We start from the raw sequence: 26,608 nt of genomic DNA on the forward strand, positions 1-26,608 counted from the left end.
TGTGGGGATGGCATCCTGGCCACCATGGGGCTTTGTGGTCTCTGAGAATTGGAGCCTGTGGAGCCTTCCCCGATGTGTTGCTCTTGGCTTTGAAAACAAAAATAGTTCTTCGAACTTGCAAAGCAGCTGGCATCCTTGGCGGTATGACGCCCAGCAATCCGGCAGCCTCCCGACGTGCCACCACACGTCAGTGGTGTTATGGAATCCCGCAGCCCGCTCCTGTGCTGGCAAGAGGATCAGGGGTTCTGGCTAACCTCTCTGTCTGCGTACATCCTTCCCCCAGACCACACACCCACGCAGAGTCTGCCTGTATTGCTAGAGGCAGAGGACACCATATTCTACCAGCACGGTTTCCACAGCATCATCGTTGGATGGAGGGAGCCCGGGGGTTGCGAGGTCTGGAAGACACGAATGTGTGACTGCATCAGCATCCCCATTGCTGTATCCCTCACGCCTCCTCACCATTGCCATGGCAACCTCCTATTGATGGTGTATTTATAGAGGAGGAAAACACTGTTCGGAGAAGGAGGGAGGGGAACCGATCGGGTGGGTGTTGAGGCTGGGCTCTGGGTTTGGGTTCCTCAGGTTTTTGTCATCCTTAGGCAGAAAAAATTAACTCTTCAGTGTCCTTCGAGGTGGAGTATTTTGAGTTCCAGACCCTGTGTTTTGTATGGGTGCCTATAATGCTGGTGTGTTTTGAAATGTGAAATTCGTGCCCAGAATATAAATGTATTTATATATAAATACATGTCACTTGCTGCTATGATACATGCACGCCAATCATGTGTATAGTATACACATGAATATTGAAGCTCATATCTACCAGGTTGTTTTTCCATTGGATTAAATAGCCTTACTCCTTTGTGCTAGGAATATATTCACCTTCCTCACATGACCTGCATCCCATCAGCTGGCCCCTTGCATGCATAGTTCAAGTATTACCAGCCTGGCCTCAATCTTATAACTAAGCTTAAAATATCAGCTTTTCTTAAAATGATGCCCCCCTCCCCACACACTCATACCCCTACCCCCTGAAATGTGTCTTTTCTGAAGAGGGGTGTACACCGCTGCTTATCAGAGACACCGTGTGGCCTAATGAGCCAGGATTCCTGATTTCTAATCCCAGCTCTTGCCACTGACTTGTGTGAGGATAAATTAATGATTGTAGACCACCTTGTCCCTTCTAAGTATTGTTGATGAAGATGAGGGTTTGTGTATAACCCTCTCCTGTTGTCACATAATTTTTTATTTCTTAATGAAAACTGAACATAAGCAAAAATTAACCAGACCAAAGCAACCCCTGATTATAGCCGATGCAACTGACCACGTTATAGTCCATAGAAGATCCAATTGGATAGTTACAAGTTCTCAACCTGTGTCACATCAATGTTTTAGGGACCAAAGTTTCCTCTATTGGGCTAACCAGACCTTAGAAAAAATTTCCAGTGTTGAAAACATCTATATTGGTCCAATCTGTCTTCCTAGCCCCTGGTGCTATCTGAGATAGCAGACTGTAAAATCAGGTTATCTTGCTTTCTTCCTTCATCTCCACTTTAATTCCAGCATGTATTTTGCAGTCAATATTTCACAGACTGCTAGAGATGAATGCTTTAGGCCATTGAAATGTGCATTCCATATGGCTACAGACTTATTTTCTATGTCTAACCATTCTTGATACAACAGCTTTTAAAATCATGTAAGACACAGTTGTGGTGTTGGTGGATAGAAATGTTAGTAATAACCAAAAAGAGGTTGTGTGCAAGGTTCACTACTCCCTGCCCTGTTGGGGTGAGAAACAACTGCTCTGTGCTACTGGAAGCCTTAGATTTGTGGGTTTTGAAGAGATGTGACATTTATTTCTAGCACTGGTGAGTAAAGTAATTGGGCTTAGAAACTGTTGCTGAGCTACTTAAGGACTGATCTAGATCTGAGTATTGTAAATCCTGGCCCTCAGACTAGTGTAGTTTTTATTTCTTGTTGTTTCTCCCCCCCCCCCCCCCAATAATAAAAGTAAAGTCCGGTGAGAATCTTTTTACTTCTCTGGTTTGCAGTGTCACTAGAGCCCCTGGATGGAATTGTGCCACTGTATTACATGGTCAGAATGAGGGGAATGGGTTCTGCTGTGCAGATCTGAGATGTGGGGAGAAATGCCAGGGAATTCCTGTAATGATGCATCATGGGCTTGAGCTGGCTAGCAGAGCACAATGGGGAGGTGGTAGAATAGAGTCTGAAGGATCCACTTGTCACCGGTGAATAGGAAATGGCTCCTGTTTGTGGAGGGACACCAGACACTTCTACACAATGTGATTTCATTGTTTACAGCAAGTTAACCTTCCAAATGTAGTATTGCCTTCCTGAGTTTGCTGACAGCTGTAGCACCACTACTGTGCTGTTAGTTTTGCCGTGCAGCATTAATGGAACTCTTCTCATTTGCACTGCTGCTATTCAGTAGGCTGAGCAGCAGTGAAACAGTCAGCAGTTGTCATTCCGCAGGTATGCGGGAAAGCTGTGAACAGCAGAAGCATCCACTGGAACTGTTCATGGAGGAGAAGGGCTCAAAAATAAATAAACTGGAGGCTGTTGAGGGGCTTGGGTAGAGTAGCAGTAGCCGGGAGGTGGGGGAAGGATAGAGTAGCAGGCTGCTCAAGCCCCCTAAGCAGTGCATTCCAGCACCCTCTCTTTCTAGCGGCTGGGGATACTATTACTATATTACTGTTACTCAACTTGTGTTGAAGTGGTGCCTTGGGCCCTGATGCATTACTGGGGCCCCTATGTGCCAGGTGCTGTACAAACTCAGAGTGGATGGTCCCTGCCCCAAACAGCTTACATTCTGTGGGCAGGAGCTCTCAGTGGGGGGGGGGGTAAAGGGGGTGTTTCTTCCTTCATGTGGCTGGTGTATTCACTCTAAAGCTAGCAGGTGCCAAGTGCAGTTTTCAAGCCTGTAGTACAGTATCTGTGTGCTGTGGAGATCGGCTTTGATCTAGCACCTCTGGGTGAAGAAATCTTGTTTGTTTCTCGCCCTCTGGGTTGGCTCTGGGCTCCTGGCCATCTGGCTCATCTTTCATTTTATGGACACGGTTCTGTATGCACCCAGGTGTCCAAACTCTCTTCTTCAAGGGCCTGATTCTGCGAGGTGGTTGAGCATCCTCAATTCCTACTGCCTCAGGGAGCTGAGAACACCCCAAGCAGTCTACATGAGAGAGGCTATACTAGTAGCTATGCTAATAGAGCCACCTAGAGGAGATGTGGCATAAAGAGATCTTTTGCCCAAACGACATAAGCTATGCTGGTAAAAGGACTTGTGCTGGCATAGCAGCATCTACATGGAGGTTTTTGGCAGCCTGGCTGTGTTGGTCAGCGGTGTGGATTTTTTCACACCCCTGCCCTACATAACTATTCCAGGAAAACTTTGTGGTATAGACCTGGCCTCAGCAGGTTGCAGGATTGGGCTGTAAATTCTCAGACCAGTAAGGCTCCTAAGTGCACACTGTGGGTTTAGACTGGCTGGCAGAGCTTTCCTGGCCACGTAAGAGGCGCTGGCCTTGGGGTGAAGGGTAGTTAATGTTAGGGTAGCGGATGTTGGACGTAGCCTGGCAGTGAACTATAAAGTCTGCTGTCGTGGGGAGAGGTTGTAAAGCACTTTGCAAGCCTGCATGTTCTATGCCTCTTGCCCGCCAGCCTGAGGCTAGATGATATGAAGCAGCCAGTTAATGCGTGGGGACCGGAGTGTGCTACATCTCTCCTGCATGATGTGATGGAGCAGAAGCCATGGGGGTGTTTTTACCCTCTCCTACTGAAGTGGGGCACATTTATTCACTGAGAGACAAAGATGCCCTGAGCTGACTGACGGGAATCCCTGTAGGCCTTGTGGCCTGCTTCTTGGGCACTCTGGGGTTATGCAGAGCCGCTGATATGCTCTGTCTTGAAACAAGGGGATCTTGGGGCAGATCAGATGCCGAATGGATATGTGGGGTGGGAGGGCTGAAAGCGGGTTGGATGAGCTGGCGAGGGCCAGCTGCCATTCTGTGACGTGTGGTGTGTACCAAAGGAGCCTGGAGGCAGTATTGGGTGGGTCATGGTTTCCTGTAGAGACGATGGGTATATAGAGCTCAGCTGGGACCTGCAGCAGGCTGCCCAGGCTCCAGAAAAAGCCATCTTTCCCCATGGATCAGTCCCTGCTACTCGTGTGACCAAGGGCTTGGAACCAAGGGCCTGCGACTTTGAGCGCTCCGTGACTCTCCCATTTTCTTCCCAACAGGTAGGTGAGAGCCCTGAGTATCTGAGCAAGGCAGCATGGCAAGTAAGTATTTCCCAATGAGGGCCTCAAGGGCAGGGAGGGGCAAGCGTGGTCTCTCCACCCCTCCTGGAGGAAGAGGTGTGGGGGGGACGGGTCTCTTGCACGTGGTGGGGGAAAGGGCTGGCAGCCTCCTCTTTGAGAAGATGGTAGGGAATAGTCTGTGTTGTCTTGGATCTCAGAGGTGGGGCAGTGTCTTGGCTCCTTCTAGGATCAGAGGCATGAGGCATGGCTTTATCTCTTCCTGCGCATCTCTTTGCTGTATGTTCCCTGGCTGCAGAGTCAGAGTCTGGTGTCCAGTAGAGTAGCTGGGTGAATTGCTGGTCCCTCTCGCACACCTGTAACACACCAGGCACCCCCACCCAACTGTGCATTTTCAGTTATGCCACCATTTGGCTCAGCCTTGCTCTCACCACCTTACCAAGCCAGAGTGGGCACGGATCGCTGGCATAATAGCCCCAGTCGTGCATGGAGTCCTGCTCTGCCCTTCCCACAGTGTACTGGTCACTGCTTAGGCAGCCTGCCTGGTCTGCTTTCTATGCTGCGTGGCACAGGGGGCCATTTGGCTTGGGGCCTGTTACCTGTGCTGCCCAGGCGGTGGCGCTCATTTGTGCACTGTGTTCACAACAACCCACTTCTTCAGCAGCAATTTGACTTTGTTCTGCTCCAGTCGCCAGCATGGCTCTGAGGAGGATTTCCTGGGAGCATGGTATGGGCAGATCTGAGAGTGCTGTGGGCATTGGTGACTAGCTGGGGAGGGGAGGTGACCCAGGCCCTGCAGTCGCTATGTAAGTGAACAGCCAAGTAACCCACTGCAATGGCCGCTGCTCGGACTAGCGAGCTGTGCTGGGACAATATCAAGGGCCCGATGGTTCAGTATGATAAAGCTGGGACAATAATAGCAGGGTGGGAAAAGCATGTTTGATCTTTAAAGAGCTACACTGAATCCTTCCTGCTCGCTCTTGTGTGCAGCCTGATGTGCTGCTGCATGGCACAGAGGCTGCGTGTGGTGCTCCGCTGAGAGCTGAGGATAGCCCTGGTTCTGAAGCCAGACTGGGAGAGGCCAGGGATCTTGCTGGGATCTCGGGATCTGCTTGGGGCATGCCAGGATCCAGACCTAACAGTGGAGACAGCGGTCGAGCTGAGCCAGCAGGAGGACCCGGGGGACGAGGGCTGCTCTGTGCCAGGTATGCAGCTCTTTGTTATATGTATTGTGCCAGTGAGGAGGCTGAGTGCAGGTGCAGGGGGAAGAGTTTTGTGGCTTCTTATGGATGCTGCCATGACTGTTTTTTAAAAGGCACTTGTCGCCTCAGACAAGGGTGGAAGGCCTCACCTCTCCCCCTGCCCTCCCTGGCTCCACAGCTACCAGGCCCTTCCCGAATAATTCCCCAGTTCTGGCCTCCCGCTCAGTAACCCTGCCCAATGCCTTTCTGGCTGTATGAGCCGTGTTTGCTGTTAGGGTGGCCGTACCCAGCAGCCACTGAGCAATGCCATCTGCCTGGACTCGAAGCTGGCAAAGTAAGGGGGGAAAACAAAAATAACACAAACTGCAGCTTAAGCCTACGAATAAGACCTGGGTGGCAGGAAGCTACCTCTTGGCTGCTGTGGCCAAATGTTTGTGGCACTGCATCTGTTGGCCCCTGGGCCATGGCATCCGATTAGCATTCTGCTCTTATCTGGCCTCAGTCACATGCCGTTCTGTCTGATTAATGCATGAAAGACAGTCATTGGCATATTTTGATAGCAAAGTGATGTAGATCTAACACAGGCCATGGGAGCTGCCAGGATAATTACTGCTTACCCTACCTGCTGTCAGGCACTGAATGCATTGAAAGAAATCTACCGTGGATACCAATTAACCTTAATCCTTATTCCTCTGTGTCTGTAAACCTTTCATAACGCTTGTGCTCCAGCATACAGAGGGAGATCTTCAAGGGCACACCCTGCTGTTGAGAGTCAGTGGGGCTCACTGGTCTTAGTGCCTTTGAAAATCGCCCCCCCCCCCCCCCGATCCAGTTTGGAGGCAATGCTTATTCCCCTTTACCCTGAGAACAGGGGAGGGCAAACTATGGCCCGTGGGCTGGATCTGGCCCGTCAGGGCTTTCAATCCGGCCCATGGGATTGCCAGCCCTGTGGCGCAGAGGGGCTAAGGCAGAGTCCCTGCCTGCCCTGGCCCTGCGCCACATCCCTGTGGTCCCTGGGAGAGAGGCGGGGGTAGAGGGCTCCGTGCACTGCCCTCTCCTGCAGGCACTGCCCCCCGCAGCTCCCATTGGCCAGGAACAGGGAACCGCAGCCAATGGGAGCTTTGGGGGGGTGGTGGTACCCGCAGGCAAGGGCAGTGCACGGCGGAGCTGCCTGCCCCACCCCACCCCCAGGAGCCACTGCCGGAGATGCTGGCCACTTCCGGGAGCGGCGCGGGGCCTTAGCCTTGCTTTGTGTCGCTGCCACCCCAGAACCGCTTGAGGTAAGCGGGGCCGGAGCCCACACCCCAAACCCCTCCTGCACCCTGCACCCTAACCCCCTCCTGCACTACACACCCTCTCCTGCACCCCGACCCTGTGCCCTGAGCCCCCTCCCATACTCTGCGCCCCCTCCTGCACCCTGCACCCGTCCTGCACCCCAACCCCTTGCCCTGAGCCCCTTCCTGCACACTGCACCCCCTGCCCCAGTCCTACATTCATGGCCCTGCATACAATTTCCCCACCCAGATGTGGCCCTTGGGCCAAAAAGTTTGCCCACCCCTGCTGTAGAAGCTCACGCAGCCCCTGCTTTCTCTGAGCCTGTCCCCCAGTGTCCTTTCGAGTGACTCCAGGGCTAACCTACCAGCCTCCCCCCTTGCTCTGACATCCCTTGCTTACTCTTGCTGGGACCATCGGCACAGACATGTCTCCGAGGCTCCTGTTTGCCTGATAAGTAGCCTTTGGTAGTGTGATTATACTGACTGTCAGTAGCTCCCCATCCCTTCCTTGTCCTTCGTTCCAATGATTTAGCATCTCCACCCTTCTTGTAACAGTTGTGAATTCTAAGGGGTCCTTGCAGGCTCCAGTCCAAGGAGAGCCTTTCTGGAGGCACTGGCATTCGAAATTGGGCTAGAACAAAGACTTCCATTGTGTTCCTTGGTGATCCAAGGAATGATTGAGCTTTTGCTTCACTTATTGAAGCTCTTATTTGTTTCTTTTCATTCTAGAAGCCAGTACAGCACCGTGGATGTCCCAGAGCAGGGAACGGGCCAGGTTGCACAGTGGTGGAAAGGCTGGCAAACCTGAGGTCCAGGAAAAGCAGGGAACAGGCTTGTTACTTCAGGAAACACAGAGGGAGACTCAAAGGAGCTCAGAGCGAATGTTCCAGTGCGAGGAGGAGGAGGAAGTGAGATGCGCTCCTGAAAGACTGGATGGGTCGAGGCAGGAGGAGGAGCTGGTGCCAGGCTATTTCCAGAAAGATAGGAAATGACTTGAGGATAGACAGCTCCATTGTGAAACCTCCACCCAGTGCACGAAGGCTGAAGAGCAGATGGTAGCCAAAGCTGACCCAGCAACCGATCCCTGCATCATCTGCTCAGTACAACCCTGCTAAGCTGGCCAGTGCTCCTCTCGGGACAGCTCCCTCACAGCCATTCCCCATGAAATTCCTTCACAAAGACTGAAGAAATAGGAGAGCTGGGGCCCCAGCAAGATGCACTTGATGATTGTAAAATAGTTTCTCCATTGCCATTTTTTTTGTAAATATGTTGCTCTGGTCTAGTATTGCAGCTGGCCTGCATCTCTGTATAATAAAGTAGATTCTGGAGAAAAGTAATTGTAATTTACATCCTTCACACAGTTCTTTATTATCCATGTCGAGCTGTCTGCAGTGACTCAGGAGCCTGAGTACCAACCTCAGGGCAGACTGCTAAGAACCAGGGCACAAACCCCAAATTGCCTGTGAGTTCTATACTTAGATTTCGCCAGTCAATTATTAAGTGTAAACTCCTCAGGCACGATAACAGCCTTAATATGGGGTCACAGACAGACTCCTGGGATACTCCCATCTGTCTTGCCACCCAGGCGAGCCTACCTTTGTGATAAACGGTCCCTTACACCAAGAATCACAGCAATATTCAGTTTACTCTAGTTCCAAAGGACCAGTCACTTACCGTACATCAGTTTCACTTTAGATCTCGCACTGAAGACAACACTTGTAACCAATCCTATAATAAACTATCTAAAGATTTATTAAATAGAAAAGGAAATGAGTTATTTACAAGATTAAAGCAGGTAAACATAAATATACAAATGAGTTACAATCTTAAGTTTCAAGAGGTAATAGAAGCTTCTATAAAAAGCAAGCTCTATATGTCATTTAGGGCTAACCCAGGCTAAGCTCTGGGGATCTTTTGCTTATGCATAGAAAATCTTGCCCCCCCAGAGTCCAAGCAGCATAGAGATCCAGTTCTTTCTTGTTAGGTGTTTTTATTCCTATCTTCCCATGCATGGGACTGGACTAGATGACCTCTCAAGGTCCCTTTCAGTCCTATGATTCTATGTGCTCTGAGTTGTGAACTCAGCTGATGGGAGGAATCCACTTGCATGACTCATCTTTGTGGTGTGGGGGAGAGCAGAGCAACAAATGTCTTTTGTTCTCTTTAATGTTCTATAATAGTCCATCTGGTGTTGATGGGCCTTCCTCTTGGTCAGGATGTAACACCTTCTGTTGGTGACCAGCACTTTACACTAGTTAATATCTCTCTCCTGTCCGGTGATCTACAGTGTCACAGAAGCTTACAATACAAATACTTAAATATTACTTATAGAGTCTGTATCCCATATTGTAAAGTGAGATTAATGCATGCAGCAACTCACAAGCAATCAGTAAAGTCTAAACATGTTATTAAATTCTAATACCTATTTTAATAACACTAACACACAGGTGAGCAAGACTGCTTCCAGCTGTGTATTTTTCAGTGTTCAGTTGAGACATGGGGACCTTAGCATGAGCTGCTACCTGGTCTGCCAGTGTCGCAATCCGTACAACAGCAGTTCTCTCTTCCATAAACTCCCTCCTTAATAAACCACAGGGAAAAAAGTAAATGCAGTTACCCATCAAGTGTATCCCCTCATGACCAAAAGATGGTGGCATGTCATAGCAGTAATTGCTAATACACATCAATGCCTCTGGAGTAGTATACTCCATAAAACCACTCACCATACCAGTTGAGAATAGGAAAAATGAAGGTCACATGAAAACAAGGAGAAACCTGCCACCAATATAGCAACAAATGACTCCTAGTTAAAGACAAGGTAACATTTTTAGTTAACTGCTAGCATGATCCTTCTTCCAAGTCCTGCCATTAGTTAGAAAGTGTGTGCACAGAGCCCTTGTTATCTGGCCAAATCGCAGGCTATGCTAATGAACAACTGCTTCATGTGTAACAGTTTGGCTGTGTGTAAGTTGCTTCAAATCCTGCTGCCCTCTCACTCCACTGTGCACAGGAGACCTTGCCTTTGCTTTCACATGGATTTTGCAAAATGCATGTGATTGCAGATATAATTGCTACAGTAGTCAGTGAAGTGTCACGGCTGGTAACCCACCTGGCCTTGTCTCTCAAATGTGCACTGTCCTGGGTACAGGTCTCTGGGTTTGTGCCATCTGAGAATGGTTTCATAAACTGAGGCACTGGTTGGCCTGCAGGGTGAGCCTGAATTGCTGTGGGGATGGAGACCCCATCAGTGCCTGTGCCCTTCAGTGAGAGTAGGATTCACCTGGAAGAGTCCAGAGTGTTTGACCATTCTGCTGTGTGCTTTGAGCACCCTAGGTATGTTTGCATGATCTTCCTGTGAACCCCAGTGAGTAGGACCCCTTCCTATGAGCACATTCTGACTTGTTGGGACAGAACACACAATAGGCGCATAGGTTCCATTGATTGGAGCCAAGCTGGTTATTTAAATCCATGAATTCTCTCTGCTACCTTGGCTGCTCTGATCTGAGCACATGCCACTGCATGGCATGCCATGCCATTGCGAGAGTCTGAAACCAGCACCTGCAGGAGACTTCCCAGCCCCAAACTGGGACCCAAGGGATAAATAACTGTCCTGGGTGGATAGCTTCCACAGGGCAATTGCCACTCTTCTGCAGGGTGATTGGCTGTCTCCTCCTTGTGGGCTGGTGCTTCCGCGTTGGGGCTAGTCCCACACCCACTCACTGAAAAGTGTCCTTCCTTAGTATGAAGTTATGCAGCTGCTTGCTGCACCTCACAGGTCCTGAACCACTTGGTGTCCCCAGTCTGTGACATGGTGTGGACCCAAAGTGGGATTTCATCTGCAGAGTGTCATCCTTGCATACTGCACAGATCCAGCCATGGGTGGGGTAGGGGCATGAGCATTGCAGCCGAAGCTGCGTGAGTGCTGGTATTGGTCTCTGGCTCTTCACAGGTGCTGTCGGGGCTCTCCTGTACCTCGTAGCAGCTGTTGGATGCACCTCAGGACGGCTTCTCCAAAGCTCCAGCTGGAATCATTCCTGAGCTGAGCGTTTGTCCTGGCCCATTTGAGAAAGGGAGTCGGAAATAATGCCAACTCCTGGGGAACTATGGGAGTTTGGCCTCATCTCCGACAATCCCTCTGGGGTCACAGAAGGCCTTTTAGAATCTCCCACCCTGCAGTGGTGTGCTGGGAACGTGGGATTGGTAATGCAGTATAAGGTGGGGGGGCAGAGCACAGCTAGCATAGGTGCATTGGCCAGTTGGTACTTAGACTGGCATCATCCCCTGCTGCAGCGACCGCGGTTCAGCGCTGGTGCAGATGCCGCCTAATCTGCTGGCCTATAATGTGCAGCATGGGCTGAGGTGACAATGTAGAGAAGGGCTGCAAAAGCCCCACTCTCCTTCCCTCAGATGGTGGCGCCTCTTAACAAAGAGTCCCTGCTCATCATTGGTTCTGGCAGCAAATAGACGCATGGCGCTTTGGTTCTTCTGAGCAGAGGTGGTGTTGCCGGCAATGCAGCCTGCCAGTGGAGGGCGCAGACCCTCTGCTGTCGGAGCTCCTGTTCCTCCATCCATGCCTCTTCCCTGTGCCCTGGGGCTGCCTCCTCCTGTTGTAGCCATAAATGGGGCGGTGCCATAGCGGTACCAGTTGTGCTCTGGTCCCCTGTCGCAGTGGGCGCTTCGCCTGTAATCCAGCTGGTGGTTCCCAGCCTATTGAATTGAGTGCACGTGTTATTATAAGGAACCAGGGCAGGCGATACAGGATGGCTGCATCAGCCCAGATTGGGTGTTGCGCAGGTTTCCGGTGCTGTTAGACAGGAGACTGCAGGTGGGTGATATTGCAACAGGACACCCTCAGCTGCATTCAGGGAGCAGGACCAAAGGCCAGGGTTTTAACATGAACAATATACCCCAGGCGTGACTAAAATCCCCCTGGAGCTTAGCTGATGCTTTTAGTGGATGGTGGCCCAGAGCTGCATTGTGTGGGTTGGTTGCGGGCTGGGTTCTGATCTCCTCCCCCCCTGCATCCCAACAGCACTGGCTTTCTCTTGGGCAGAGGGGCGGGATGGATAATAGCACCGAGGGCCTGAAGTTACAACCAGCCCAGTGTAGGACTCACAAGTTTCCCCCTCAATCTAGTCCTGCACGCTCTTTGAAGCATTCAGGGCTGTTGAGAGAGGGGGATGGGCTGTGATATGGCAGTGCTGAGGTCATTGTGTTCTGCTGGTAGGGGACTATTAAAGCTCTACTTGTGAATCTCTCTTGTCATTGTCCTCCCTCAGCCCAGCGCACGGTTCCCGTCTGGCTCCATCACGCTAGCGCTGGCCAGCTTGGTCCTAGGCAGTGGGAGAGCCTGTAAGGGCTGCTCAGCTCCTGCTCTACCCTCTCTCTGGTAGGACGTTGTGCCTTCTTAGCTAGCGGGACTGGGTGGGCGGACTCTAGCACTGGGTTGTGTAGCATAGCCAATGCTGCTGGGTACCCGAAGCTGCCATCTGTGTAGTAGCCTGTGCCCTGTGGCAGTGAGAGGCCACTGGTTGGATCATTGTGGGGCTGGGTGTGCGGGAGTCCTCAGCGCCTCTCTGTGTTGTGTGTTGCAGTGTTCCTGGGGGCCAAGAATGCCCACTCAATTCTCAAACGCTTCCCCCGGGCCAACAGCTTCCTGGAGGAGTTCCGCCAGGGCACCATCGAGCGGGAGTGCATCGAGGAGATCTGCAGCTATGAGGAGGTCAAGGAGGTGTTTGAGAACAAGGAGAAAACGGTACACGGGGGGTGAGATCTGTGGGGACCAGAGCCTGAGGAGATGGAATAACTCGAGCCCTGAGGGGGGTGGTGAAGGAGATGGAGGAGAGAGAGAGTGGATTGCCCTGCCCATGGGGTGGTTTGTTCCCTGGGTGTCAGCAGGAAACCTGAGCTCAGTTTTCTGTTACCCACCTCTCCCACGCAAGGCCATCTCCCGCCAGGTGTCCTTGCACTGCGAGCCATGGTGTTGGCAAGGCATTGCTGGCATTGCCACCGTGTGCTTGTGGCACACTCCCTGCCCCCCAGTCTAACCAGGGCAGGGGGTGGTGCTAGCACAGGCGCCCTCGGCCTCTCATTGGGCCACTTGCTGCTGTCAGGGCGAGAGCCCAGAAACCTGTGCACTGGTTCCCATGATGTCTCAGGTACTGGCTCCCTGGTTTGTGCTCCGTTGGAGGGGAACCAGTAGGAGGTGGCGGAACAGTTCTACCTCAGCTACAGAATGGAAGTCGGGCATGTAAGCGAGCAGCCCCTTGCGGCTGCCCTCTTCCTTTGGCCCCCAAGCTGAGGGGCGCTGCTCTGACACAAATGCCTGTGACTGGTGCTGGTTTGTTCCCCTCTGCAGATGGAGTTCTGGAAAGGATACACCAACTCCATATACTCCGTCAAGGACCCCGGGCAGGGCACGGAGCGCTCAGATGCCATGTATGTGGTGGTGCCTCTCCTGGGAGTGGCTCTGCTCATAGTCATTGCCCTGTTCATCATCTGGAGGTGTCAGCTGCAGAAGGCCACGCGCCACCGTCCCTCGTACGCCCAGAACCGCTACTTGGCCAGCCGAGCGGGCCGCAGCCTCCCCAGGGTCATGGTGTACCGAGAGACCTCTCACAGCCAGGGGGAAGGCCAGTCCCAGCGCGAGCCAGGCAGCAGGGTGCCTGCTGATGGCAGAGCAGGAGGCACTCTTTATCCGCCGGAGCACTCCTTCTCCGTCCTCTCCAGACTGTCTAGCGCCACCCCTCCCCCTTCCTACGAGGAGGTGACCGGTCACCCGGAGAGCAGCAGTGGTGAGGAAACCTGCATCTCCTACAATGACCCACCGCCCAAATATGAAGAGATAGTGGGTGTGGCCCCTGCCTTGGGCAAATAGCGGCGCTAGCTCCCTGCGCCTGGACCCTCCTTTTGGTGTGATTCTCTCTCTCACTTTTACTAGACGATGCCATCACGGAAAAGCCTTACCTTCTTCGCTCACCAAAAATAACCGTCTCTAACGGGGAGGTGGCACCAGAGTCCAGGCTGGGGTGCAGCGGAGAGCAGCCACCGATGCAAAAAGGCACAAGCCCTGGAAATCCTCTCTCTCCTGCAGCCACAAGCCAGCTCGCACAGGCTCTGCATGGAGAGAGACCAGCCCCCGAGAGGCACCCTGGCAGGTTATGTTAGGTTCCTTGGTGCCCATGATCACTGGGGTGAAGGGATCTCGCAGCAGTGGAGTTCCTCTCCCTGTATCCCAGCAAAGCTCCATTTCTTTTTGTAGTGGGAAGAGCGGAGCAGCTTGAACAAAACCTTCCCGAGGGGCAAGAGGTGCTTCCTGCCCACCCCAAACAGGCAGCTCTGCCCGTGTGACGTGGCACTCACAGAAGCGGGGAGGGGTGCTCTGTGGAGCGCCAGGCTGCGAGAAGGGAGAATGGCCCTGCCAGCCCTTTCCCATAAGTGCCGTAACAGCAGGAGATGAGTGGCAGATTGTCGCTGGCCCTGTGGGGGTTCTCGTCGGTGTGTTCAATCCAAAAAATAGGTGTAGTGTCGTCCTGTGTTTGAAACAGCCACACTGCTGCCTCGGCACCCACCTCAGCCCCACTGCATATGCCCACCCTGTCCCCGGCACCCACGACGCTGAGACGCCCGTAGACATGGGACCAGTGGTCAGACAGACAGGACCTTTTCAATGTTTCTTGCAACATCCATCAGTGGAGCCGATGATGGTATGTGCCTCAGCAATCCTGTTGTTCCTACATCTGGACGAGGTCCTGTTTTCCCTGCATCTGGACTGTGGGATCTTTGTTCTGGGAGAGGGTAGGGGATGGTCCTGGCTATTTCACTGCCCACTTGTTTAGCACTAATATTTTATTTTGCCTTTGGAAGATTTACTTTCCCTTGGTTTCTTGCCAGGGGTGTGTGTGTGTGAAAGTCAAACACTTGAGATCCCTGCACAGCTTTGCACAAGAGGTGAAACAAATCCACTCTCTAGCTCTGTTACCTGGAACAGTGAGACAGATGCAGTTTATATCGGCCTCCTCCCTCTTCTCTGCTCATTCTGCCCACCTGCATTCTGCATCGTTGTGATCTTCTGCGGGATGCGGCTGCAACCAGGGAGACGTTTTGTGATCCTGTATCTTATTTCCAAAGGGGAATATCCCAGGGGCTAGCGCCTGTGTAGAGAATGTCTCTAGAGGTGGGGACTGGGGTTTGTGTCTCAATGATCACTGCTTTTCATAACATCTGTTCTAGTGAGCGGTGCTTCTGTAGCAATTGGGGACGAGGGCATTGAGCTGGGATTGTCCTCTTGTGCCTCCTGTCTCTGTGTATGGCTGAAGCAGGTGGGCCGTGGTCTGTCCTTTTGCCTAGCATGACGCCAAATCAGAGATTGGTCCTGGCAGATTTTTAAGGTTCTTCCCTTTCTTTACGTTTGGGGACACCACTTCTTCCTCAACCCTTCCCCGTTCCTCCTCCCAGTCCGCTGCCAGGGCTCTCCCACAAATTGGATGCAGTTAAAGAGGATGTCTTTCCATCCCTTTCCCCATCCCACCATGCTCCAGTTTCCTCTACCAGTGCAGTCTGTGAACTATCTGCAGAAAGGGATGCATTGAACTACATGCTCACCAGGCTGGAGGCAGATGCAGTGCAGCATCCCTGCCATCCTCCACCCCAGACGTGCTTCCCCATGTCCATTTGTCCTGCCTGCAGCTTTGCTTCTGTAGGACCATCAGCTCTGCAAGGTGAGGATGTGAGACCGGTCTCCAAGGCGCACAGCGTGATCTGTGCTGAGGCTACTGTACAGAACCTACCAACGCAGAGGGGAATCCCTGGGACTTTGTGAGGTCAGGGTGCGCTGACTTGGGACCGTAGGGCCTGGTGCACCTGCCAGGGTCAGGCAAGCATGACTTGCTTCAGCATCTTGTGCTGCCCCTTTCCGCCTTCTGGGGCTCACACAGCTGGCAGGGCAGAGCTAGAGGAAGCAGGAGGCACAGATGACGGAGAGCAGAGGAACGAGGGAGAGGGGAATTGTGGGTGAACATGCTCTTGTGAAGTAAAGTGGGGGAAAGAGGAACTCAGTGCTGTCCAGCCCATAACTCAAAGAAAGTCCCTAGACACTCAGACGCTCTGATTAGCCAACTGAACCGTGCTGCCATCAACTCAGGTGCTTTGCAGTGTTTCTGTTCAGCAGAAAGTGCTGTGCAGGGAGTTGTCGGGGCTGGTGGACTCTTACCCCCTCCCCCCACAATGTTTCCAGAGGCTGGGGCTGGCCATATGGGTAGGAGGCATTTTCTGCATGGTGCGTGTTTGATACAAGCCACTACCAAGCTTCACAAATGTGACTCTCTGTTGAAGATCCCATGTTCACAGCACTGTGCTTTATATGCAACCAGGAGATCAAATCTCCACTCTTTCCTATGACTTCTGGTCACCTGTAACTCTAAAGAGATCTATGAAACATCACAAACATACAAAGGCTGCATATTGTGGGACAGATTGTGGTTAAGGCATAGGACTGGGAGCTAGAAGGTCTGGGTTCTGTTCCTGGCCCTGTCACTGAGGCACTGTGTGACCTTGGGACAGTCACTTACCCTATCTGTGCTTCAGTTTCCTCCTCCGGAGGGACAGTATCTTGTGGGGGTGTTGTGAGGCTCAATTCATCTCATGTAAAGTGCTTTGAGATCCTTGGATCAAGGTACAAAGGATCCAGCACAGGATAAATGGGCAGAGCTTAGGAAAGTTCCCTATAAGATTCTCCAGGTTCTTTTGAGCTTCCTCTGTCTGCAGAGGACTCTTCTCCTTATGGGTTTAAGAGTGCTTTGGTGCGTGGACATGGATTGGATTATCTGTGGGGTTTCCCTAGGAACTGTGTTGAACTTCAGGCTCTAGGGCTACCACTTTAAAACCAGAATGCGCTGTCAGACCTTCTAGAGTTGCAGTGCACACTCCCTGTCCCAGCTTCCATCAACAATAGTGGACCTCACGCTCCCATGCTGCTCCCTCGTATCTGTTCTTGGGCCCATTTCAGAATGCCTGGATTGTGCAGAAATTGAGGGTGGGGGCTGGTTGAGATCCAGGCTAAGGCCTGGATCTCACAGAATTTTGCCAGCATTTTTTTTTTTTTAAAGAAACAGTGTCAGATGCACTGATCATGTTTGGTTTTCTAAATATCTTTTTTGCAAAATCTGTGTTTTAGTCATTGGCTTTTTATTGGGGTCGGAGCATTGAGAACTGAACATCATGAGTAGTTACAGAGAGCAACTTAATTAAACAGTGGACCAAAGTCCCTGCTCTTATGAGGGCACAACTCCATTGTCATACACCAGCTGTGAATTTGGCTGTCTGACTGACATCACCTTTGTTATTGTTTCCCGGTGGGCTTTTGCCTCACTCCAAATTCTTTCCTTCTCTTCCCCCGTCTTCAGAAAAGAGAAGCACAATGAGGACAGTAAAATAAAGAGAAACCCCAGCAAAAGGTTTAATGAAATCAACAAAAACTGTGTGCCCCAAACTCTTTAAACCTCTTCTGCAGCCCTATGAATCTAAAAGCTGCAACATTGTGCTAAGGCAGAGGAGCCAGACAGTAAAACTGACAGTGATCAGAAAGTGACCCAGGGCAGCGTGGCCATGAAGTGCACCCAGCACACAAATGGCATAAAGTGAACTCTGTTTGCTTTTAGGAATCCAAAGTGTTGCTAATAACACTGGAAGGCCAATTCTGTCTTGCAGGGTCTGATATTTAACATGAAGGTGTCCCCTTTGGAAAAGTAGCTGATTACTGCTTACTGGATCCGAACAATGGTTCGGCTCTGTTACTTTCTTGAGGAGAAATGGATTATTGGTGATGTTTGTGTAGTGCCCCTGAGTTGCACAGTGCACTTATGCCCTGATTGGTACAAGGACCCACAGCTCACACTTAGGATAAGCATGAAAGGAATTGCTGAGGGAATGAAACTGCCCGTACTCCTGTTGCATGCCATCTTGGAAAGCAATCCAGTTGCTTCTCTGAGTTGCACCTCCAACTGGCTCCTTTACAACCCTGCTGGTGAGTTCCTCATTGCAAGGATCTCTGCTTAGCAAGGGGGGCTCCTGCTCTCTCCCTCATGCCCCCCCCTTGTTGGCATTCCCCCAATGTGGTGGTCTCACTGCTAGTATTGAAATGTCCAGCACTGCCATCCCTGTAATGTTACCGAGCACAAATCTCCCCCCACGAGCACCTGAAAGGACATTTCAGCTGGGTGGAAACTCCCATCACTACATATACCTCTCAACTGTCCAAGGTTTGCCTCTGGCCCAAGCACATCCTGTGTTCTCACTCCTTCGTTCTGGAAAATGTCTGATAGCAGAAAGGTGGACTCAGGAAACAGAGGGTTAGGGAAAATGTTATTTCTGTTCCAGGCGCCGCGCTTGCATTGTTTGCAGATGTCTGCACTACTGTTTGTTGTGTCTCTCTCCTTCTGGGTCTGTGTTCCACACGTGGGCCTTAGCGGGCTGAGAGGTATATATGGTCTATATATATGATCAGGATCCACCGGAGCCTGAAAAGGAACAGAGGGAGATAGATGGGAATTTCTTCCCCTCTCTCTCTGTAATATTCACAGTAATTAAACCTGCAGTTTGTATTCTGTAAAACTTGGTATATTTCTGTGCCAAAATATTATTTATTAAAAAAAACCCACTGTCAAACTTGTTTAGTGTGACTTTTCTTTTAACTGGACTAACTTGTTGGCTCCAGGTTACTCTGGGAGGTCAGCTCCTATTTAGGATGGAGGATTTTTCTGTGGGCCCAGTTCAGCCTTGCGCCTTGTGTAGTCATTTACATCAGTGCAAAGTGAAGCACTACGAAATCACAAGGGTACCATTTTTCACCCTCATTGTATGAGTGTAAATAGCTACAAGGGTTCTGGATGAACTGGACCCTGTGTGCCTTTTATGGACTAGATTTCTAACTTGGATGAAGGAGACCAGTAAACTCAGCTTGAAATAGGGTGACCAGACAGCAAGTGTAAAAAATCGGGACAGGGGCTGGGGGGGTAATAGGAGCCTATATAAGAAAAAGACCCCAAAATCGGAACTGTCCCTGTAAAATTGGGACATCTGGTCACCCTAGCTTGAAAGGAAGGACTAAAGAACGCTGCATGCAGGGCCAGAGCTGGCATTATGCTTATTGAGAGAGAAAGAATGGCATGAAATTCATCTTTGAAACTGTACCTGCAGCTCATAGAACGCTGTGCTGGAAACACAGGGAATGTGGTCTCCAGCTTACAGCCCACCACTGGCTAGAGCAGGGGTCGGCAACCTTTCAGAAGTGGTGTGCCAAGTCTTCATTTATTCACTCTAATTTAAGGTTTCGCGTGCCAGTAATATATTTTAACGTCTTTAGAAGGTCTTTCTATAAATCTATAATATATAACTAAACTATTGTTGTATGGAAAGTAAATAAGGTTTTTAAAATGTTTAAAAAGCTTCATTTAAAATTAAATTAAAATGCAGAGCCCCCTGGACCCGGGCAGTGTGAGTGCCACTGAAAATCAGCTTGTGTGCCGCCTTGGGCACGCGTGCCATAGGTTGCCTACCCCTGGGCTAGAGTCTGTTCTGGACCATGGTGCTGACTTGCACTGGGACCTCTGTCACTCTGTAAAGTGGGAGTAATGCTTACTTCACAGGCACACTGCGAAGATTAGCCCATGCTGTGATATTTATAGCGCAGCTTGAGAGCCTTGTTTGGAAGGCACTATGCACAGTTCTGGTTTCTGCCTACCAGTGTCCCTGCCCCACGATTGGCTGGCTGGCTGACCGACCATCCCTGACAGCCTCCCCAGTGCCAATGCACCAGGAATGAAAACCAGAGGGAAAGGTGTTGTTTGCTGATGGCCTGTTCAGTGCAGGGAATGAAACGCAGTCCTGGCCCCACGGAGCTGACATTTATGGAGAGAATACTGCTAACAAGCAGGGCCCAAGGGGTTTCTTGGGTAGTATTGATTGGCTGCAGTTATAGCCCTGACGTGAACAGCTGCCATGAGCTTTCAAGCAGCGTCCCAGGCTGAGATTGATTAAATGTATGCAGTGGTGATGTGGGGTGAGATTTCCACAGGGACCTATAAAGCATTCAGGAGCATTAAGTCCCATTGACTTTTGGTGGGACTTACGCTCCCAAGTTGCTTAGGCATCTTTGAGAATCTCCCCCATAAACAGCAGGACAGAGGCAGCTTGGAGTTTATCTTAAGCCCTTTTGTGACCAGACTCTATGGCCAGGAATTCAGAGTAGCAGCCGTGTTAGTCTGTATCCGCAAAAATAACAGGAGTACTTGTGGCACCTTAGAGACTAACAAATTTAAATTTAAATTTGTTAGTCTCTAAGGTGCCACAAGTACTCCTGTTATTTTTGGCCAGGAATTGAATCTCAAGCCCATGGCTCCAGGAAGGTGATTCAGAACTCCTTAAAACTGGCCGTACTTTTCCATTGTCTCATACCACTTAGCAGGCGGTAACCCTCGACAGGTTGATGTGGTGCTGATGGTGGGTCCTTCTTTTTGTTTTCTTACCTTTATAAAACCTGCACCCATTGCTGAGGCTCTCTGAGGGCATTTACAGGTAAGAGATTGTTCCAGGGACTCCGTCAGGCCAGCTTAGGCGTGGCATGTGGGTTTTTGTTTGGATTTAAACTTTTCCCTGCTATGTCTGCAGCCCACATAAGGGCATGCCCCTGCTGGAGCTTCTGAAAGTAAAACTGACCAGAGATGCACCACTGAACCCGACCAGCGTACACTGTCCAGAGTAAAAGATGCAAAAAGTAAACAACCGCAATAAATGGGGCAAAGGAAATTAGAGGGTAACGTTCTTCAGTTTCCACGCTCTAGCATGCCATTGAGCCTAGGTGCTCAGCAGCTCAGAAAGCCCAATCTTGTTTTTAAAAATATATATTTTAAGCTGACCATGTCACGTTTTTAATAACAAAATCACAGTGTTGCTGAGAAGGATTTCCATTGAATGGCAGATAGTTTGTGGAGTGGAGGATGGTGGGAGATTAACAGCCAGGCTCCCCAGTAATAGGGCTGTGATACAGTACAGAGCTGAGACACCAGCCCCATCGCATCCCCAGAAAGCATGTTTCTCTTACACTGCCGCCCCTCTAGCAAATGCATGGTCCCAATCTATCTGGGGACTGAGTTCCAGAGTTGAGAGCCCTCCACTGCTGTTGTCCCACTTCCAGTCCCCCAGAGTGCAAATCTAGCGACTGTCAGCAGGAACACCCGGCTGCAAGGGTGGAGCAGCCTCATGGGCAGCCAGGGTGTTGTAGATGGAAAGCACCTTAAAATGTCACACAGGGGATTGTAACTTCAGATGGGGAAAACACAGTAGGAGCAGAGGAATTGTTCACAGTAATACTTAGATCGGAAGCTCTCTATTCTGTTTGTACAGTATCCAGCACAATGGAGTCCTAGTCCAGGACTGGAGCTTTTAAGCACTATGGCAATACAACTAATAATTCCCTTACAAAGAACTGAAAGCGATCTCCTGGGAATGACAGAAGAGCATTGTTTTAGGGCCCTTATGGGAGGGAGAACAGTCTAGTGGTTAAAGCATGAGGATTTTACTTCTATTCCTGGCTCTGCCTTGGTGAAATGATCTTAGACCAGTCGTCACCAAGTCTGCCAGATGGTAGCTACTTACCTCTCCCTGACAGGGTGAAGTCATTAGTGTTTGTAAAATGCTTGGAGATCCTCAGAAGCAAAGTCGTGTAGAAAAGCAGTGTCACACGGCCATGAAGAGTTAGCTCTTTGCCGTGTCAGGGACTAGTGCTGTATGAAACTCTCCAGACAGGAGGCTGGAGGAAAAATACTGAACATATTGTGTGCGCAACAAGGTAAGTGGATTTCTAACTCCCACAGACAAGAAGACAGGTGCTAATTAGCCACCTGCCATGTCTCATTAACCGGTCCTTCTGTCTCTTTAAAAGAATGAAGGATAGCTGTATCATTCAGCCAATCCCACAGCTTTACTGGAGCCTACACTGCCAAATGGGAGGGATCAGGAATTCTGGGGTTGACATCACCATCCAGCTGATTGCAAGGGGCCGGAAGAAAAGTTGTTTACAGGTTAGTAAGTTTCATTAACAAACTGGAAATAACACAAAAATACCATGAAACTAGTGAGCTGAAAGGGGGACAAAGCTGGCTACAGCAAAGGGGGATGGTGGGTTTGTGGCTTTAGAGAGGGTGCACAATGTCGGAAAGTTTTAGTTTCCTTTCTGGAGCAATTCACTCTGGGCTTGCCTGGGCTAACTATGTGAACGATTCCAGCTTTTCCCTCTTCCCAGCCGCGGCCTGACAAAGACATCAGGCTCCTGGCTTAGCTTGCTTGACTTTACCCCGGGCAGGTATGTATGTCTGTGACTTGCAGGGAGAAGTGTGTTTACAGGGCTGCCCTATGTTCTAGGGACAGGATCAGGACGGACGGGGGGGAATGGAGCAGGGGCGATTGTCTGCTACCTAAGGTGAGCTGAAAACAAATCTCTCTCCTGACTGGAGTTCTGCCTCTTGATTTCAGCACAAGCCTGGTGCAGTTTACCTTGGGTTGTTTCCCTACCAGCTGGGGCTGTATTGTTTTCTGTAGGGAAAATTAAACACGTACTCTTCAAACGGGGCAAAGCCAGCTCTCCTGTTCCTCATGGCTGGCGCTTAGCTCTTGCTGTTTGTGATATTACAAGGTCCCCTCTTGTCCCCTCATTCTCTGCTTTGCTTCCCCTGCTATTGCTGTATGTGTTGATCACCTCCTTGCACAGAGAGTCCACCTGCCTTTCCTTCCTTGGCCCGATGCCATGCTGCAAGCCAGGCTGCTCCCAGAAGCCTTTGGCACCAAGGGCAGAGCTTGATACCTTAAGCAGGACAATGCATTTGTTTCCAATAGCATCTCTGCTACTTGAGGTGTCCCGGAGTGCTTTCTGCAGGGACGGGTTACCTGTGGAAATGCAGTGACTGTGCAGGCAAACATAGCAGTCACTGGATCAAATTCCAGTCTGGTGTAGGCAGATGTCAGAAGAGTTACTTCTACCCCCGCCGGCTCAGAATGTGGCCTGTTAAGCAATCAATAATAGCTCCTACCCAACTGCCACAGTTCATGGGGATTTAATGAGACTGAGCACAAAACCCTGGTCATCCTTTACTCTCTGTGTCAAGCACATGACATCTTCCTAGTACAGGGAGCCCGAAGTGAGCTTGATTTAACATCTGATCCAAAGAATGGATTCGTTAGCAATGCACTGTCCCCTTGCCAGTGCCTAGAAAGGTTAGTGTTTGGGTCAAAGCTTGGTGTGTGTGTGTGTGTGGGGGGGGGGGGGAATCTGAAATACCCCTCAGTGCCTCCTGTCCCCCAGCTCTGCCAATGCACCTCTAGCCTAAATCTGAGGTCAGTGCCTCCTGCCGTCCCCCTGCTAGGCACTCTCAGCTCCATTCATGTACCTTAGCCCTCCTTGCCATGCCAGTCCTGCCCACCCACTTGCTCTGCCTATCCATCTCAGTCCCAAACCTCCAGCACCTCTCATTCATCCCTGGGCTCTCCACACAGCTCTGCTAGTGCCCCTTTGCTCTTGCCCTGCAGCACCCTGCATTCCAGCAATGGATGTTGCCTCCATGTTCTGGTCCTTTCTTTACAGTAAGATTGATGCCCATCTGCTAAGGACAAAGTTGAGGCCAACGAAGTCACTTCCATGTGTGACTTGAACAGGATTAGACCTTATGTCTTCAGAGGAGAAGGGCAGATATTCCACAGGGTCTTTAACACACAGCCCATTTAAACCCCCATCCAGCACTTGTGGGGTCACATTACCTGGCGAAGTTTTTCATGTAATAGGGGCAGGTGGTTCTCTCCAGACAAGGGGCTCCTGAGTGCCCCCCTCAGGAAGGGTTGTCTGAGTCAGAAACTCTCTCTGACTTTTGATGCTTAAAATGTAGAGAATCCGCCTGAAAGCCACTCCTGTTCTGCTGGGATTGCTCTGTGGCTGCAAGAAAAGCCCTGAAGAAAGTTTTTAAAGCAGGAAATCCATCTGCTTGAGTGCTTCATTCTCATGTATTCTGACAGCTAAATTTTGAGTCTTAATAGTCTGACTCTCCTTGGGGCCTACGTCCTCATTCCCCTCTGGTCCCTGAGCTCTTTGAAAGCTGTGATATTTCCACTGGTGATTAGAAAATGAAGAGATCTTCCACTGTGCATGAATCCAGCATGGCTTTATTTTAATGTCGGTTTTCTAACTAACCACATTGCTTTATAACACAGCAAAAACCTGAAGGAAAATACCATAGATGGCATACACTACAGTTGTGATCAGTGAGCTAGGGGTCTAGAGAAAGGGTCTCTCTGTGACTCTGGCATTTACTTAGTCTCTTGGCCTACAAGGGCCTAAATCTATTGATCTCCAAGGCTCGCTGCAAGAGACCTCTATTTTTTTCAGGATTGTGGGGGCTGGGATAGATGAGAGGACAGAGCTAGCTTAAGGATGTGCTCTGCAGGCCATTAGGGGATAGCAGTGTGGGGTATGTGCTGTTATAGCTTGTAACAGATTTTTAGAAGTGCCTGTCACTGCTTTAGCAGCTGCATTCAGGCCCCGATTCAACACAGCAGATAAAAACTGGTCTAGTGGATTGGGACTCAGAAGATGTGGCTTCTATTCCTGTCTCTGCCACTGGTTTGCTGGATTATCCTGGGCATGTCACTTCCCCTCATCATGCCTCAGTTTCTCCCCCCACACCTTGCGTAATATCTTTATATTGTAAGGTCTTTGGTACAGTGACTCTCTCTTGGTCTTTGTTAGGCCAAAAAGGACCATTTATCATCCTCTATTCTGACCTCCTGCATAACAATCTATGAATGGACTTAATCATATGCATAAAGTTAAGCAGCAGCAGCTGTATTGCTTTTCTGGAGTGCCCTGATGCCACTATGTAAATCCATGGTACGTCCACTCTGTGTGCAGATCTGGTCGTCCCTTCTCAAAAAAGATATTAGAATTGGAAAAGGTACAGAGAAGGGCAACAAAAATGATTAGGCACATTAGGAACAGCTTCCACAGGGAGAGATTAAAAGGATTGGGACTTCTCAGCTTGGAAAAGAGATGACTGGGGGGTGGGGAGATATGATAGTCTATAAAAATGTGACCGGGGTGAAGAAAGTAAATAAGGAAGTGTTATTTACCCCTTCACGTAACACAAGAACCAGGGGTCACCCAATGACACTAATAGGCAGCAGTTTTAAAACAAACATAAAGAAGTATTTGTTCACCCAACACACAGTCAACCTGTGGCACTTGTTACCAGGGGATGCTGTGAAGGCCAAAAGTATAACTGGGTTTTAAAAAGAATTGGGTCAGTTCATGGAGGATAGGGCCATCAATGGCTATTAGCCAAGATGGTCAGGGACGTCATCCCAGGCTCTGGGTGTCCCTAGCCTCTGACTACCAGAAGCTGGGACTGGATGACAGGGGATGGATCACTCTGGGCCACCTGGCATTGGCCGCTGTCGGAAGACAGGATACTGGGCTAGATGGATCATTGGTCTGACCCATATGGCCATTCTTATGTTCCCTTGTTCTTCTAATGGGGCTCCAAGGAACAGCTCAGTGGAGGATGCCATTGTATTGATGCTTGTCAGCAGAAGCCTCCGCTTTGACACTGTGGAACAGACCTGAGGGGATGCAGCTCCCTTGAGCATCCACTTGAAAGCAGGAGATTGTCCCAGTTGATGTCAGATAAGTTTCTATTTTTTTAAGTAAAGATTTGACTTGATTTAATGAAGAGAGAACAGACTGACTGAGGCAGGTGGTAAAGGGAGACTGCTGAACATGATGGAAACAGGGGTCGCTTCACAGTCACCTGGTCCTTCCACCTCACCCACTCCTCTTTCTGTCACCTGCTGTGCTTTCTCATAAGCCTGGTTGTGAGCTCTGGGGCAGGGATTGCTTGTTATACTATTTGTACAGCACCTAGCGTAAAGGGGCCCTGATTCTTGATTGGGGGGGGCCTCCAGGTGCAACCATAGTGCAAATAATAAAAACTTGCCCTCTGATAGCTTTGAAAGTCTCCTGCAGTAGATTCTTTGGGCCAGATCTCTGGGCCTGGTCGAGCTGTGCTCAGTGTAGAACCTTGAGTGAGGGTCAGGGTGGGGAGTGGCTCTAAAGTCCCTGTTGGCTCTGTTGATCCTCAGCCCACCTGGGGGATGAATCAGCTGCCAGTATGACTTTGAGAAGCATGAGGGCTGCTCTGCCTGAAGCCATTTAGTCTCCTCCGCCAGCTGAGGATGGCTGCAGCGCATCGTACGCTGGCTCCACACTATCCCAGCCCACCCAGGGTGCCCCCCTAGGTTTGCAAAGGAATGGGGTGCATAGAACTGGCTACCAGGGCTTTACAGCACCCTGGGATTCCCCTGAGATTGGGGCAATCCCCAACAACCCTGTGCTCTTTGGACCATCCGAGTGGCACAAAGGCACTGGGTGTATGGGCCAGGATCTGGCCCTTTTACCCTATGCAGCAGCAGGCTGTCGAGAGCAACTGCCTGGCTGATTATATTTTCCAGTTAGATTTAATGACCCACTAGACACCTTTTTAAAGTGACCAGCCCCTGCAGCCGGACGATAATGATTTGAAACTCCCATCTTGGCTCAGCAGAGCCCTTTTACTCAGCCAGAGGGGACCATGCTTCCCTCCTGTCTGAGGCCAGCCTTGGGCCCAGCAAACCCCCAGGAACATCTGCTGAGCCAAGCCTCTGGCCTCTCTGATTGTGCTGCCTTCATGTTAGTTTTGGGGGCTGTCTGTCCAGACTGTGAGGGCGAAGGGATTGGTGGGGACTGTCTGTAGGAAGCAGGGATTTCACAAGGAGAAGCTGCC

General features: G+C 50.4%; 1 protein-coding gene across 1 annotated transcript; it reads left to right on the forward strand.

Annotated features, from left to right (window-relative positions):
• The first annotated feature begins 9,984 nt into the window (after nt 1–9,984).
• On the forward strand, nt 9,985–13,629 carry PRRG3 (proline rich and Gla domain 3). The gene is made up of 3 exons (XM_065411378.1): nt 9,985–10,085; nt 12,270–12,507; nt 13,111–13,629. Exons 1-3 carry the CDS (start codon nt 9,985–9,987, stop codon nt 13,627–13,629), a joined length of 858 nt encoding a protein of 285 aa, XP_065267450.1.
• Nucleotides 13,630–26,608: the final 12,979 nt, after the last annotated feature.

Source organism: Emys orbicularis, chromosome 9 (assembly GCF_028017835.1).
Source record: "Emys orbicularis isolate rEmyOrb1 chromosome 9, rEmyOrb1.hap1, whole genome shotgun sequence".
NCBI classification, from domain to species: domain Eukaryota; kingdom Metazoa; phylum Chordata; order Testudines; family Emydidae; genus Emys; species Emys orbicularis.

What these genes read in the sequence shown, in the direction of transcription:
- PRRG3 (XM_065411378.1), top strand. Translation starts at nt 9,985, where the DNA reads ATGGAGACCCCATCAGTGCCTGTGCCCTTCAGTGAGAGTAGGATTCAC. An exon ending in GTGTGCTTTGAGCACCCTAG is followed by an intron (nt 10,086 to 12,269) that starts GTATGTTTGCAT and finishes GCCCTGTGGCAG; the next exon opens with TGAGAGGCCACTGGTTGGAT. An exon ending in TTGAGAACAAGGAGAAAACG is followed by an intron (nt 12,508 to 13,110) that starts GTACACGGGGGG and finishes TCCCCTCTGCAG; the next exon opens with ATGGAGTTCTGGAAAGGATA.